Here is a 13,789-nt window from a genome sequence, read left to right as displayed (position 1 = left end):
ACTTTGTAGAACTGGGTTTCCTCTCTTAAGTGTAATCCTTTAAGGAATTAGGTAGCCATATCTGTGACAGAAATACTGCTTTCAGTACTATTTCATCAGACTGATTTGAATTTGTATTTTGCATACAAATAGTTAATCACTTCCATATTTCTGAAAATGCAACAGAGAAAAAATGATTTCACAATAGTGAAATTCTAAATATTCTGTTTGTAGGAGGATTGAATGAAACTGCATGTATTTGTTTTCCATTATCTTGGTTCTGTTTTCTTGAATATAAACATACTGAAAGACTTGAAAGTTCAGGGTACAGTCTGTTTTCTCCTTCTATTACTGTCTGTTGGAGTTAGGATGTGATAAGAGGGAGCAGGGACTCCACAAACGGATCTTGTGCAGGGTCTACCAGGGATTCATTAGGTGGAAACAGCAGTTTAAATTGGATTTTCCAATAGGTGAAGGACAGCATTTCTTACAATGAAACTGCAGTTACATAAAATAGTCTTGTACCTTTGCAGCAGTACCTGGGTACTCAGCTTGCTTTTCAGAGGTATAACTAATATGATCAAACAGCTTGTGTTTCAGTGTACTTTGTAGGTATTTTTCAAGAATGTTCAGTGGTTCAGGGCTAAATAAATAGATGGGAGATAGCATAATAAATAGTGAGTTGGAGTGGAATAGTCCCATGTGTCATTACTTAGCTGCCCAGCCTGCCACTGTGCTTTTAACTTTTCTGATGTAGTAGTGAACAAGGAGTCATTGTGTTACTGTGTGTCCCTATGATATATGTGAAAAATTGAATTGATTTTACATGTTTGCAGTTATCACAAGTGTGGAAGTGATGCATTTCTGCATTTTTATGTGTGAAAATACTTAATAAAGAACTGGTAATGTGTTGCCAAGTAGTCAGCTTTTCCTTACTTAACACAATCCGTCTTTGAGGGTCACAAATTAATAATTACCAGTTTATGGAATTTTAAAATAGAATAGAATATTTTCAGTTGGAAGGGACCTACAATGATCATCTAGTCCCAACTGCCTGACCACTTCAGGGCTGACCAAAAGCTAAAGCATGTTATTAAGGGCATTGTCCAAATGCCTCTTAAACACTGACAGGCTTGGGCCATCGACCACCTCTCTAGGAAGCCTCTTCCAGTGTTTGACCCCCCTCTCAGTAAAGAAATGCTTCCTAATGTCAAGTATGACATTATGCCGCAGCTTTGAACCATTCCCATGCGTCCTGTCACTGGATACCAGGGAGAAGAGGTCAGCACCTCCCTCTCCATTTCCCCTCCTCAGGAAGCTGTAGAGAGCAATGAGGTCACCTCTCAGCCTCCTTTTCTCCCAACCAGACAAACCCAAAGGCCTTAGCTGCTCCTCAGAGGACATGCCTTCCAGCCCTTGCACCAGCTTTGTTGCCCTCCTCTGGACACATTCAAGGACCTTCATGTCCTTCTTAAACTGTGGGGCCCAGAACTGCACACAATACTCAAGGTGAGGCCGCGCCAGTGCTGAATACAGCGGGATAATCACCTCTCTTGACTGGCTGGTTATACTCTGTTTGATGCACCCCAGGATGCCGTTTGCCCTCTTGGCTGCCAGGGCACACTGCTGACTCATATTGATCCTGCTGTCAACGACCAGCATCCCCAGATCCCTTTCTGCAGGGCTGCTCGCCAGCCACTCCTCTCCCAACTTATACTTGTGTCCAGCATTACTCCATCCCAGGCGCAAAATCCGGCATTTGGTCTTGTTAAATTTCATGCCATTGATGATTGCCCAATGCTCCAATCTATCTAGATCCCTCTGCAAGGCCTCCTGTCCCTCAAGAGAGTCAACAGCACCTCCCAGTTTGGTATCACCAGCAAACTTGCTAATGGTGCATTCAACTCCTGCATCCAGATCATTGATAAATAATATTGAACAGAGCTGGCTCTAGAATTGAATCCTGAGGAACACCGCTGGTGACCAGATTTTGGTTGTAAATTCCAACTGAATGCTCTGTAATTGGTTATTTCAATCTAGTTGATGGTTTTTTTTCAGAAATACATAATTAGATTTTGTCTGGTTATATCAGTTTCCTTCTTGCTTAGCTGAACTGTTATCACTGAGTCATTTTTATCAAGTACTTCTGCTAGCACAGGATCACAAGAAATGGTCAAATTAGCTAAAGGGTAAATGTCAAGTATCAAGCTCTCTTCTGTAGAGTAGACTTTTAAATTCTGATGAAGATTTCTGTTCTTTTTCATTCTCATGTACATACTCATTTTTTTTCACTGTGGATATTGGGAGACCCTACAGATAATAGAATTGATTTAGTCTTAACTGCTCCTTGTTGGATTGCCACAATGTTGTTGTTACTTAAAATTTGTTTTATAACAACTTCTTTTTTTCCATTTTCTTCCTATTTTTCAGATTATGGCACAGGCTCAAGGTTTGGGGAAGAGATACATTAAAGCCTTTTTTAAAGGTTTCTTTGTTGCTGTTCCCGTAACGGTGACTTTCCTGGATAGAGTTGCCTGCGTAGCAAGGGTGGAAGGAGCATCAATGCAGGTATTGTTGGAAACATCTTTTGTGCATCAGGAAATTAAAAAGTGACTGTCCACTGACAGTAATAAGGTGGAAAAAAAATCTTTTTCTCAATTGTTATTAAATGACCACATTGTAGTATGGAATAGTTTAATTTCGACTTTGTTAAACAAATACCTTTATGATGTGAAAAGAAAAGCTTCTGAGAACAAAACATGCCAAAATTCTGTCTCAGTAAAAGGAAAGTACATACATAACTAGTGATATATATTTTTTTTGTATCTTCTTAGTCATTTCAAAATAAAGATTTCATTTTTGATCACTACCTTTTGTCTCTTGGGGTTGAATTGATGACTTACAAAGAGGCTTTATTAATTTTTAGTAGCTGTATTATAGTAATTGTAAGGCAAAACTGGTTCTTGCTATACTTGCTCTTACTAATGAACAAGCATGGCACCATTTCAGTGAAGAATACTGATGTCGTGGTTTAACCTCAGCCGGCAACTAAGCACCACACAGCCGCTCGCTCACTCCCCCCCAGTGGGATGGGGGAGAGAATCGGAAGGTTAAAAGTGAGAAAACTCGTGGGTTGAGATAAAGGCAGTTTAATAGGTAAAGCAAAAGCCGCGCACGCAAGCAAAGCAAAACAAGGAATTCATTCACTCCTTCCCATGGGCAGGCAGGTGTTCAGCCATCTCCAGGAAAGCAGGGCTCCATCACACATACTTGGGAAGACAAACGCCATCATTCCAAACGTCCCCCCCTTCCTTCTTCTTCCCCCAGCTTTATATGCTGAGCATGATGTCACATGGTATGGGATATCCCTTTGGCCAGTTTGGGTCAGCTGTCCTGGCTTTGCCCCCTCCCAGCTTCTCGTGCACCTCCAGCCTTCTCAGTCGGTAGAGCATGGGAAGCTGAAAAGCCCTTGACTAGTGTAAGCACTACCTAGCAACAGCTAAAACACTGGTGTGTTATCAACATTGTTCTCATCCTAATCCAAAACACAGCACTGTACCAGCTACTAGGAAGGAAATTAACTCTACCCCTGCCGAAACCAGGACAACTGAAAATGGCATGAACTTAATATTAATTCCTATGCTTATCAGGACATAAGTATCAGTTCACTGTTTTTACTTTATACTGAATGTTTATACAGTCTAAGCAAATAAATATAAGTAGTTGTGTAACATTTAGAAGGTAAATACTCATGACAGTGAACAGCTACTTTGTTTCCTCTGTTATTGGGACTTGAAAAATATATGTTGTAATGTAGTTAGACAATTTTGGTATTGTTACTTTGCATTTCAAATCATGTGCACTGCCTATTGCTATGCATCACCACTGATAACTATAATTTATTTGTTCCAATGTTGTAACATTCCAATTAGCAGAGACTAAGGATTTGATTGTCGGAGGCCAAGCTCTCTTTTCGGATTATCTGAGTAAGCTCAGAATCTTGAAGAGAGCTTTCACAGCAGCCAAGACCAGCTGCTGGAGTTTGAATTGTGCAGCATTCACGCAGACAAAACTTGGGCTAGAACCTGGGCTTGGCTGATTTGTGTTTAATGCTATAGAAAAGCATGGGATGGGGAGAAGGAAATGGCAAGGTGGCATTGTGCCTTTTATGGCAATCTGTAACCTGGTGTTTAACCTCTGTCAAGAAACCTCAGCTGGTCTCACCTCAAGAACAGGGACCAAAGTAAAATCATTGTACTGCAGTAATTCTACAATCCAAGACCAGAAGTTAGGTGTGACATAAGTTACCTTTGCCCTTTTCATGAATGTTATTCTGAATATCATTGATGACCAATCAAAGGTAGAAGAATCGCAGGGCTCTCAGATGCAGAGCCAGAAATTTTCTCTAGAAAGGAGGAGAGCAGTGGGAAACTGGGAAAAACAGTTTCATTCTCTTTTTACTACCTTCAGACAGGAGAAATTCAAATATATAACACAGCATCTATATAAATACAAAATCAGCCAGATGAATACAACTCACCCATTTTCCATCTCCCCATTTTTTGCCTCTGTTGGGATCTAGAGCCACATGCAGCATTCAAGATACAGATGCATCTTGAATTTTATGGTTTTGGTGTTTTTTTTTGGGGGGGGGGGTTGTTGGGGGGTTTTTTTTTTGGGGGGGGGGGTTGTTGGGGTTTTTTTGCTACTAGTGAGCATGACCTGAGCATTTAATTTTTGAGGGGTTGGTTTTTTTTTTAGCCTTTCATTGTTTGGTCTTTTCTGTCTCTGACAATGTTCTGTTTGACATCCATTCTTGTTTGGATAGTTTTACCTCAGTAGCTAGAAAGAAATTTTCTAGATTTCCCTACTCCACAAGTCTATTGAGCTCCTCTGGTCAAGACCTCAGTTTTATGTTTCCTTTGAAGTCAAAGTCTCAAGTGTTAGGGCGTGCTCTGATATTGCTCTGGAGTGTTGCTTCTCTACTCACTTGAAGGGCATATAGTTAACTGTGGTTTATCCATGGAAGATTTGAAAAACTCTGCAGTTATTTGCTCAGGTTTATTCAACCTGACAAAGAAGGATACGCACTCTTCATAGCGGCTAGGGTGAGCAATATATATTCAGTGGATGATTAAGGTCTAAGCTCTTCCCTTGATGTGTCTGTTGACAAAACATTCCCTCTGTTGATTGAAGTATGGGTAGCTTGAAAACTGACATTTCTAATTTTACTGACATCTCAGTGTCTGTAAATTCTCTCTCTGGTTTTATTCTGGACTGTAGCACTGAAATAGAAGTTTCTTTTAAACTTCTATGCCTATGGATGTTTTTCAGACTACAAAAAAAACTTCCTAGTACTTTTAATAAGATACTAATTTCCTTACCAAGATTTATTAGGCACCTAACTAAGTCTGACAGGGACATAATTATAAGGAATATATCCCTCTCTTGCAGAGTAGCTTGAAGGAGTACTGGTCATTGCGTTGCAATTCTGTCTATTTACTGTGTTCTCTGAAGAGTGATCTATGTTGAATGTATCAGAAAGCTATGGGTATGAGGGAGAGTGAAGTTCAGTCAGCATGTAGTCATTTATCCATCAACCGCATACTTCCAATGATACCTTATTGTCTCAATTTGAAGATATCATGGTATGATTCCCAAGAATTTGTTTGTAATAGACCTCTGAAACATCTAGCTGGCTTTGTGTACTCATCATTGTGACTCCTGCTGAGCCTTTTCGTGGTTTAACCCCAGCCAGCAACTAAGCCCCACACAGCCGCTCGCTCACTCCCCCCTGATGCGATGTGGGGGGAGAATCGGAAGGGTGGAACTGAGAAAACTCATGGATTGAGATAAAGACAGTTTAACAGGTAAAGCAAAAGCCGCGCATGCAAGTAAAGCAAAACAAGGAATTCATTCACTCCTTCCCGTTGGCAGGCAGGTGCTCAGCCATCTCCAGGAAAGCAGGGCTCCATCACACGTAACAGTTATTTGGGAAGACAAATGCCATCACTCCGAACGTCCCCCTCTTCCTTCTTCTTCCCCCAGCTTTATATGCTGAGCATGACGTCATATGGTATGGGATATCCCTTTGGCCAGTTGGGGTCAGCTGTCCCAGCCATTACCCTCCCAACTCCTTGTGCACCCCCAGCCTACTCGCTGGTGGGGTGGTGTGAGAGGCAGAAAAGGCCATGACTCTGTGTCAGCACTGCTCAGCAATAACAAAAACATCCCTGTATTATCTCAACACTGTTCCCAGCACAAATCCAAAACACAGCCCCATACTAGCTTCTATGAAGAAAATTAACTCTATCCCAGCCAAAACCAGCACCAGCCTGAAATTAAAAGTTCTGACAAGAAGCAAGGAATAAATCTCTCTGTGTCATGCTCACTCTCCTACTCTTGCTCTCTGTTGCACTCTCTCTCCCTCCCTCCCTCCCCCCTTTCTGTTTCTGTTTTGGACCAGCCTTGCTGCTACTTCATAGTTACTTACGATGGTAATAGTTTTTGACACCCTGGCAAGCACACTGTATAAAAGTTCTAATGAAGATACACATTTTCTGATTTATTCCCAGTCAATTAAGACAGACTTCATGTATTTCATTGTCTCAAGCTGATTTTGTGTTTCTACAGTGCTTTCAGCCACCTGCCATAATTCTTTCACTTGTGCTGACTCCAGTGTATATGCGTATTAACTCTAACCTATAGGGAATAACAGTGAACTATTGCAATTTATAATTTTAACATCTTTTGAATTGTTTCATTACCTTCTTTTTTCTTTCCAAAATTACTGTTTTTTGAATCCTCACGAGGTGGGTTTTTTTGTTGCTTAGGATTTTACAGATTGATGCGCTCATCTAGCGTTTTGTTAATAGCGGGTTTCAAGTGAGTTGTAATCTGTTTACAACAGTGAATGTAAGTGACACAAATAACTGGTAATATGGTTTCTTAATTAGCTGTTGTGGATTTTTTGTGACCCCTCTTGTAATGCTGGATGTATACTTCAACATGTTTGCTATCATATGGACATCTTTTTACATCTTGATATCCATTTGTGGTTTTTTTTTCTCTTGAGTTTCATTGCTCGCCTGGTATTACGAACTCTTTGTACGTAATGATGTGGAAACGGGAACCCCCCATGGATATATAAATTTGTAAATTCATTAAATCAAATGGTCTGTTTTCAAGTGAGATGGAAGATGACAGCGTATGTGCAACTTTTTATGCAAGTTCTGTTGCAAACAGTTAAATACCAAGGATTATAGCAAGTAGCCTGACCAGCGATCTCTGACGAAGCATACTTGTTTCAGCAGCAAACATTATTGAATGTTCTATGCCATTATGCATAATAGCAGTTGTAATTATTCTGTGGCAGTTTCTCCTAACTTTATTATTAGGATTACTGTACCTAAGCCTGTGAGCTCATGTGAATATTCTTTCTGTTCCCCAAGCTATAAGCAAATAAGTTGTGACCTTCTGGTATTCACTAGCAGCATAACAACTATCAAGTTAATCATTATTTATAGTAACAGGGCATGCTTTTACTCTCCTACTTACGGAACCTCATATCCTGTGAGGCTTCATCATATGGCTGGGGATCTCAATTTGCATGCTTTTAGCATTAGATTAGTTAGTAGTGAATGTTTTGTGACTTCTGCACCACAGTTCTAAATTAAGACCTGTGTGTCTCATTTGTAGAAGGCTATTATGCCAAGAACTTGGGCAAACAAATTATAATGCTTCAAGTTAGAGGAAGGAAGAAGCCCCTGTATTATTCTGTTTCGTATAAAAATAAAAAGCTCTTGTGAGCCTATTGGTTGACTACTTTTTCAGAAGCCATATTTTTGTTTTGCTAGACCTGAGACCTTACTACTAGTAAAAATGTCATGGGGAATAAGTTGTCTCTGAACACACTGCATTAAATTCTTTCTATAATTTTTGTTGTGGAATCACAATTTATGTTATTTACGTTAGAGAAAGACTTGCTGAAGGATTTAGGTGATTTTTTTTTTAATGGAAAACTGTAATTGTTGATGTAAAATTAAAGTTGTCTCTTTCTAGTTTTCCTTATGTTTATTCTACCAAAATAGTATTTTTGTCTGTGCATTTTGAATATGTCATGTTGTTTTGTGGAAAAGAAAAAAAATATTCTACATTGTCATATATCTCTGAAACATAACTCTAATGTGTAATGAGTTGGATATCCACTCTGTAGGTCAAAACCACGTGAGCAATGTATTGTTAAAAATAGCAAGCAATATAGTATTACATTTAGAGTGCTTTAAGTTAAAAAGATAGCGCAGTATCTAAATGTATTTAAACTCTAAAGCATTTCCTTTGTTTAAATACAGAAGACAGTAGGAGTGGACTGGCATAATGCAGCTAGGGCAATACTGTAACTACCTGGTGTATTTCTTTGTAAGATGAAGTTGATATAGATACAGTTGTGAGGAAAAATTTGTGAACACTCATGTAAATATTTTCTAAGTATCAGCTGTGAAATACATTATCTCTTGGAGCAATGGGTTTAAAATTTCCATTTGTTTTGACCTTCTCTTTTGGCCCTTTATGGTAGATACTTTTGAGTACCAAGCAGTTTACTTTGTGAGAATATACCATATGTATGATTCCCATTTTGTAAGATCTGCTTCTTTGCCTAATGTCTAGTACCATTACGGCCCATATGTGCCTGCATTTGGTAAAATGAGTATGACGATGAATTGTTTGTGAATTTGTATGTAAAGAATTTGTACATAAAGATAGTATAGTATCCTTTGGTGGAAGATGCTGTGAAGGTGGAAAATCATTCTGGAAAATCCTGATTTAAAAAAAATAAATATCTTCTCATTAACTTCTAGTTTTCATTTATCTGGCTCTTGCAATGCATAGACTCAGTAAATAACGATGAGTGTTAATGTACTTATAGCTTAGACTTGGACCATATTTCTGTGGATTTGAATGTGATCTGCTTTGATCTGCAGACTTACTTGACTAGAAATTTGCCCTATAGTCCACAGCTCAAAATGTAACTAGCCTTGTTTGCTGTTTAGCTGAACATACTGTGTCATTTCCCTCCCCCCACCCCTATTTATGCTTTTGAACTATCGTATTCCGTACTGTTCATGTGAATTACACGTACTCAGGACCGCAACACATTGCTTTAAAAAGCTGGTTTTCCACAAGTCCCATTTGAAAAAGGTCTTTATCAACTGATCTGGCTATCAAAGAAAAGATAATTGAGGAAACTGTAGTAAAGAGAAATCAGCACTTCTAAATAACTTTTAAAGTTAAAAATAAATACTAAGTATCCATCCCCATTTGGGAGCATAGTTTTACTGAATAAAAATACAATTAAATTTAACACTGTGCAATTACTTGCGTTGAGAACAGTTGATTTCAGTCCTATACCCGGATTGGTTTGCTCATCAAAGGTACAATCAGTCTGGGGAGGGGAATCTCAGAAGTGAATGTCTGGTTGGGCATTGAGGGACAAGTTATACTGTAAGGTGAATACTGACAACCTCTTCTACAAAAAATCAAATTTTAGCAAATATTGCAGCTATCATACTTATAAATGAGGGGCTGCCTGGTCTCAATACTCTGCTTTATTAAATAAGTCACCTAACTCGAGTCTAAATTAGAGGTCATCTGCTGGCCAACTTGGAGATACCGTAATTGTATTTGAAGAGTCTGAAAAAGCTTATTGAGAAATAAACTATCAAGACTTCAGTCTGGATTACTCTCAAATACTTTCTGCCTAATAAAAGGAGTATTTGTATTGAAATAATGCCTGCAAAAACCAGTGAAGACAGTACTGTGATGGGCTACTTCCTTCCTCTACCGTTTCTGATGCGTTAACTCAGAGTCAGCATTAACCAGGTACCCTGGTTTTGTACCACGTCACACAAAATAGTTATGTACGGTTCTGTGTACCTCCTAATACTAATTAATTACTTGTTTTTTTTTAGTGTTGAGGTTAGTGAACAGTCTCATTTCACTGTATGGTTCTGTGAGAGTTCATTCTTCTTTGTATCCTGTATGGAAGGCCCACATTTACTGGCAGTGTTAGTATATGCTATAGGTGTAGGGTTTGTTTCTTCCCTTTGCAAAGAGTGCTGAGATTAGTATTGTTACAAGTATGTGTTTCATTTTTAGTGCATTATGCTCATATATAAGCAGTAAGATGCCTGCAGAAAGTTTGCTTTTTCTGGGAATTAGTGTTCTTCGTTCTCCTTTGTTTTTAATATTAAATGATGTGCAGTAAAGGCAATAATTTCTTTTCATCAGGCTTGTCATAAGTATGTATCCTGTGTAATTTAATTTGCATGCAGTAGTGTATTGAAAGATGTGAACTGCAGGTTGCCATAAATTAATGACATTTAACATAGCATTTAATAAAGAAATATATTTCCCAGAATACAACAGATTCTTGGTCCTCTTACAGTAAGTGGGTACATTTTTACTGATTTTAATGTATTTCACCTGTTGATTGAATGAGACTTAGGTGGAAGATTCGTAAAGGAAATGTAGATCTAAAGCTGTTTTTCCCCCCCCTCTCTCAGCCTTCTTTGAATCCTGGGGGAAGACAAGCGTCTGATGTAGTGCTCTTAAACCACTGGAGCATTCGAAATTACGATGTACAACGTGGGGACATTGTGTCATTGGTGTAAGTAATTTTGCATACATTTCAATACATGCTTATATAAATGTTGAACCATCGGTATTTAATATGTAATCTAGACTACTGTAAGTATATATATGAACAGGGAACATAAAATTTTTAATAACGCATTATTGTTATTCCTATAATCAGTTTTCAAAACTCAGATGTTCAAAGAATGCATTACCAAGTTTTTACTTGAATGCAGTGTAAGATATTATGTGATACAGTATATACGCGTACCAAAACTGCCGAGAAAAAAGAGCTGTGAGATAAAGAGAGAAAATAGATAAAACATTATGTGGCTTAATGGAGTATGCTTTTTAAGTTGTTTGGCTATGCACTCATATTTGTGAGAAAAATAGTGTTTCTTTATTAATTAATACTAACTTTTTTTTTTCTTGGAGAAATCTGGCTACTGAATAAAATTTTAAATAAGATCACAAGAATTCCACCGTCTCCATAAACAGCAAATATAGCAAAAAAAAAAAAAAAAAAAAAGTTTTACAATTATAATGGGGGGGTCTATATGTCAAGCCAAAAGGTGGCAGTGTTTCGCTGTTGAAAATACTCAAGACTAACAGAGGACAGAAACTCCATTTCAGCCTTAATGTAATATAGAAATGGAATGTCAAAGTGTGCATAACTGACACAATGATATAACACATACTCATACTGCATGCTTGGATAGTTTAAGCTTAAGGTTTTAGTTTTGTAAGTGAAGTGCACAATATGTAGATTATAACAGAACTGTCTTTGGAAGCTATATTATCTGGCTTCCTTTTTGTCATATATCTTTTCTAATTGTCCCATTTTTTTGCCTACCTCTTCACTGTAGTGGTAATTTGTAAGACAATTTTCACTACCAGCTCTTAAAGCAAACTCTTTCATGTAGTCTTCCTTTGTTAGAAATTTAAAATTTACTTTACAGTCTGTCTTATTGTCTGGCATGTAAGATCTTCTGTAAATGGTCTAGCTACAAATATGAATTTATTCATGTTTGCAACACCTAATATTGCAAAAGGACTCCCATTTCAGGTCACTTAATGACTGCTTGTAAAATTTGATTCTGCCTGTGCGTGCATCCCTCTGCCCAAGTCATACTCTGGTGATTGTTTAAAACAGTGAATGTAACTGATTACTCATTAATAGACTGAACAGAAGATGAGCATGTTGTCTAATCAGAAAAAAGAATTAATTGTTTCATTCTTGTTATACTTCCTGAAGGTTTGTGGTACTGTCTGAGCCATCTGCATTGATTGCTTTCACTTTGCTGTATGTTTGGCCATGATAACTAATATTTTAGACGCTGTGGGTTTTTTGTATGTTTTGAAAAAATTGCCTATTATTGGTGGAGCTTATGTACATCCACATGGAGGAAGTCACATTGTATTTATGCATTGTACTGAGGTTTTTCTTAATCTTTGGGGAAGTACACTGAATAATCGGACTAGAGAATTCAAAAAGCACTTTAAGAACAATACAAAGGAAGTTAAACAATGTAAAAATAATCTATTGAATAGTTTTGATATGAAAATATTGAAGGATATTTTATATATAAGTAACAGCTTTAAGTTGTTTGGGTTTGTTAGAAGCAGCTTTGGCCTACTAGCTTATTGTAATGTAAAGATTTTAATTGTGTTGTAAAGACTTGCAGGATACAGTATCTGGATGTGATTTTGTACCCATGTGAGTTGCTTGAGACAACTTTTGGTACATGAGGCTTTTATTGTGTAAACAGGTTAATATTTTTATCCTTTTCATTTCAATTGTTTACCTATGATTTCTATAACTCACTAGTGAATAGATATCCTGTGTACATGCATGAATTTTACTCGGTGGTCCTCGGAGGATTTGGCTGATTTAGGCAAGGCATGAACAGGGAAGGCCAGTCTCCCATCGGCTGCTGTTTTTTCTGTTCCTGTCAGAAATTCAGATGAGAAAGTGTTGGTGTGACTGAGATAGGCAGATGGATATGTAAACCTTCTTTCATATCTTACTTGGCTGCTTAACATTTATCCACTGTCTCCTCTTTGCCAAGTCATAGTAGAAGATAGCTACGAGGTTGTGGGAGGGTGGTATTTTGCAGAACAAGAGCTGAGGTCAAATACTCATTCATGGCAGCTTGACCAGGGCCATCTAAGCTCTTTGCTTTCTTCATACTGTCAGAAATACTATGTCATTCTGGATGGGTGCTGTTTCTATCAACTCTTAAAAGGGATTGTTGAAATCCCAACTGGCAAAGTCCAGTGTAAATAGATGGCCAACAGCCAAACCTTGGAGCAAAGAGATGTGTTAGTCTCCGTGGCCGTGGATGCCCCAAGAGAGGATCAATCAGCCTGTGATTATGCTTGTGATACTGGTTGCAGATCCAAAAATTTTTCCTCTTACCATCCAATCTAGTTCTAGATGAAATATAGATTTTTGTTATTTGGTGACTTTGATTACAAATGAGCGCCCTGTCCCCAAGCACTTGGTGGAGTTTATGCCTGGTTAAGGTACTAAATGAAGATTGCACATTTATGGAAACGTGTGTCGTGTCTCTGTCATCCCTGCCTTTGCATCTGATGTAGATATAACTATGCATCACATCACAGCTGTGAAATTAGCCACTGCGTGTGCACACATGTGCGTATAGCTGGGTTTAGACATAATATTTAGAATGGCATTAGTCCTTGAAAGTATAAAATTAGGGTCAGATAAAATGAATGGAGAGAATAAGTTGGTAGTAAAGAATGATTTGTTTACCTGCAGTTTGGTGTCTTACAAATAGTTAAATCTTACCTCACCTTTTTAGAAGATGTTTTAAGTCAATGTTTTTCCTTTTAGCTTGAGCTCATCCTTATTGATACCAGAATTAAGAGGGCCCTATGTTACCTGTTATAACTTTTGAACTCACAATTTTAAGTTGATTCGGAACTAAGGAAATTAATATCCTTGATTTGATCTCTTGCTTGAGTGCTTAATTTAGAGACTGCTATATTACTGGGATTTAATAAATTAAAAATCAAAACAGGAATATTTTTTCAATAAATTAAATAATTTCCATTATTACGTGTTCCAGAACACTACCTCTGCATCTCTTAAACAGATGCAAAAAAAGTGTGTTATTTTCTTTGTTTTGGAAATGCATGCATTTATTTTCAAAGA

At 37.8% G+C, this 13,789-nt stretch overlaps 1 protein-coding gene across 1 annotated transcript in view; it reads left to right on the top strand.

The window, feature by feature from the left end:
- Positions 1 to 2,407: 2,407 nt before the first annotated feature.
- IMMP2L (IMP2 inner mitochondrial membrane peptidase-like (S. cerevisiae)) overlaps positions 2,408 to 13,789 on the top strand; it is a 487,018-nt gene continuing 475,636 nt past the window's right edge. The window contains exons 1-2 of the mRNA XM_009327638.1: positions 2,408 to 2,547; positions 10,542 to 10,645. Of these exons, the coding sequence (XP_009325913.1) occupies positions 2,413 to 2,547; positions 10,542 to 10,645 (239 nt within the window). The 5' untranslated portion in view covers positions 2,408 to 2,412. The remainder of the gene's footprint in view (positions 2,548 to 10,541; positions 10,646 to 13,789) is intronic.

The sequence above is a fragment of the Pygoscelis adeliae genome, unplaced genomic scaffold (assembly GCF_000699105.1).
Source record: "Pygoscelis adeliae isolate BGI_AS28 unplaced genomic scaffold, ASM69910v1 Scaffold113, whole genome shotgun sequence".
In the NCBI taxonomy this organism is placed as follows: domain Eukaryota; kingdom Metazoa; phylum Chordata; class Aves; order Sphenisciformes; family Spheniscidae; genus Pygoscelis; species Pygoscelis adeliae.
Note: the sequence above shows the minus strand (reverse complement) of the source record. Positions and strands in the feature narration are given on the sequence as shown.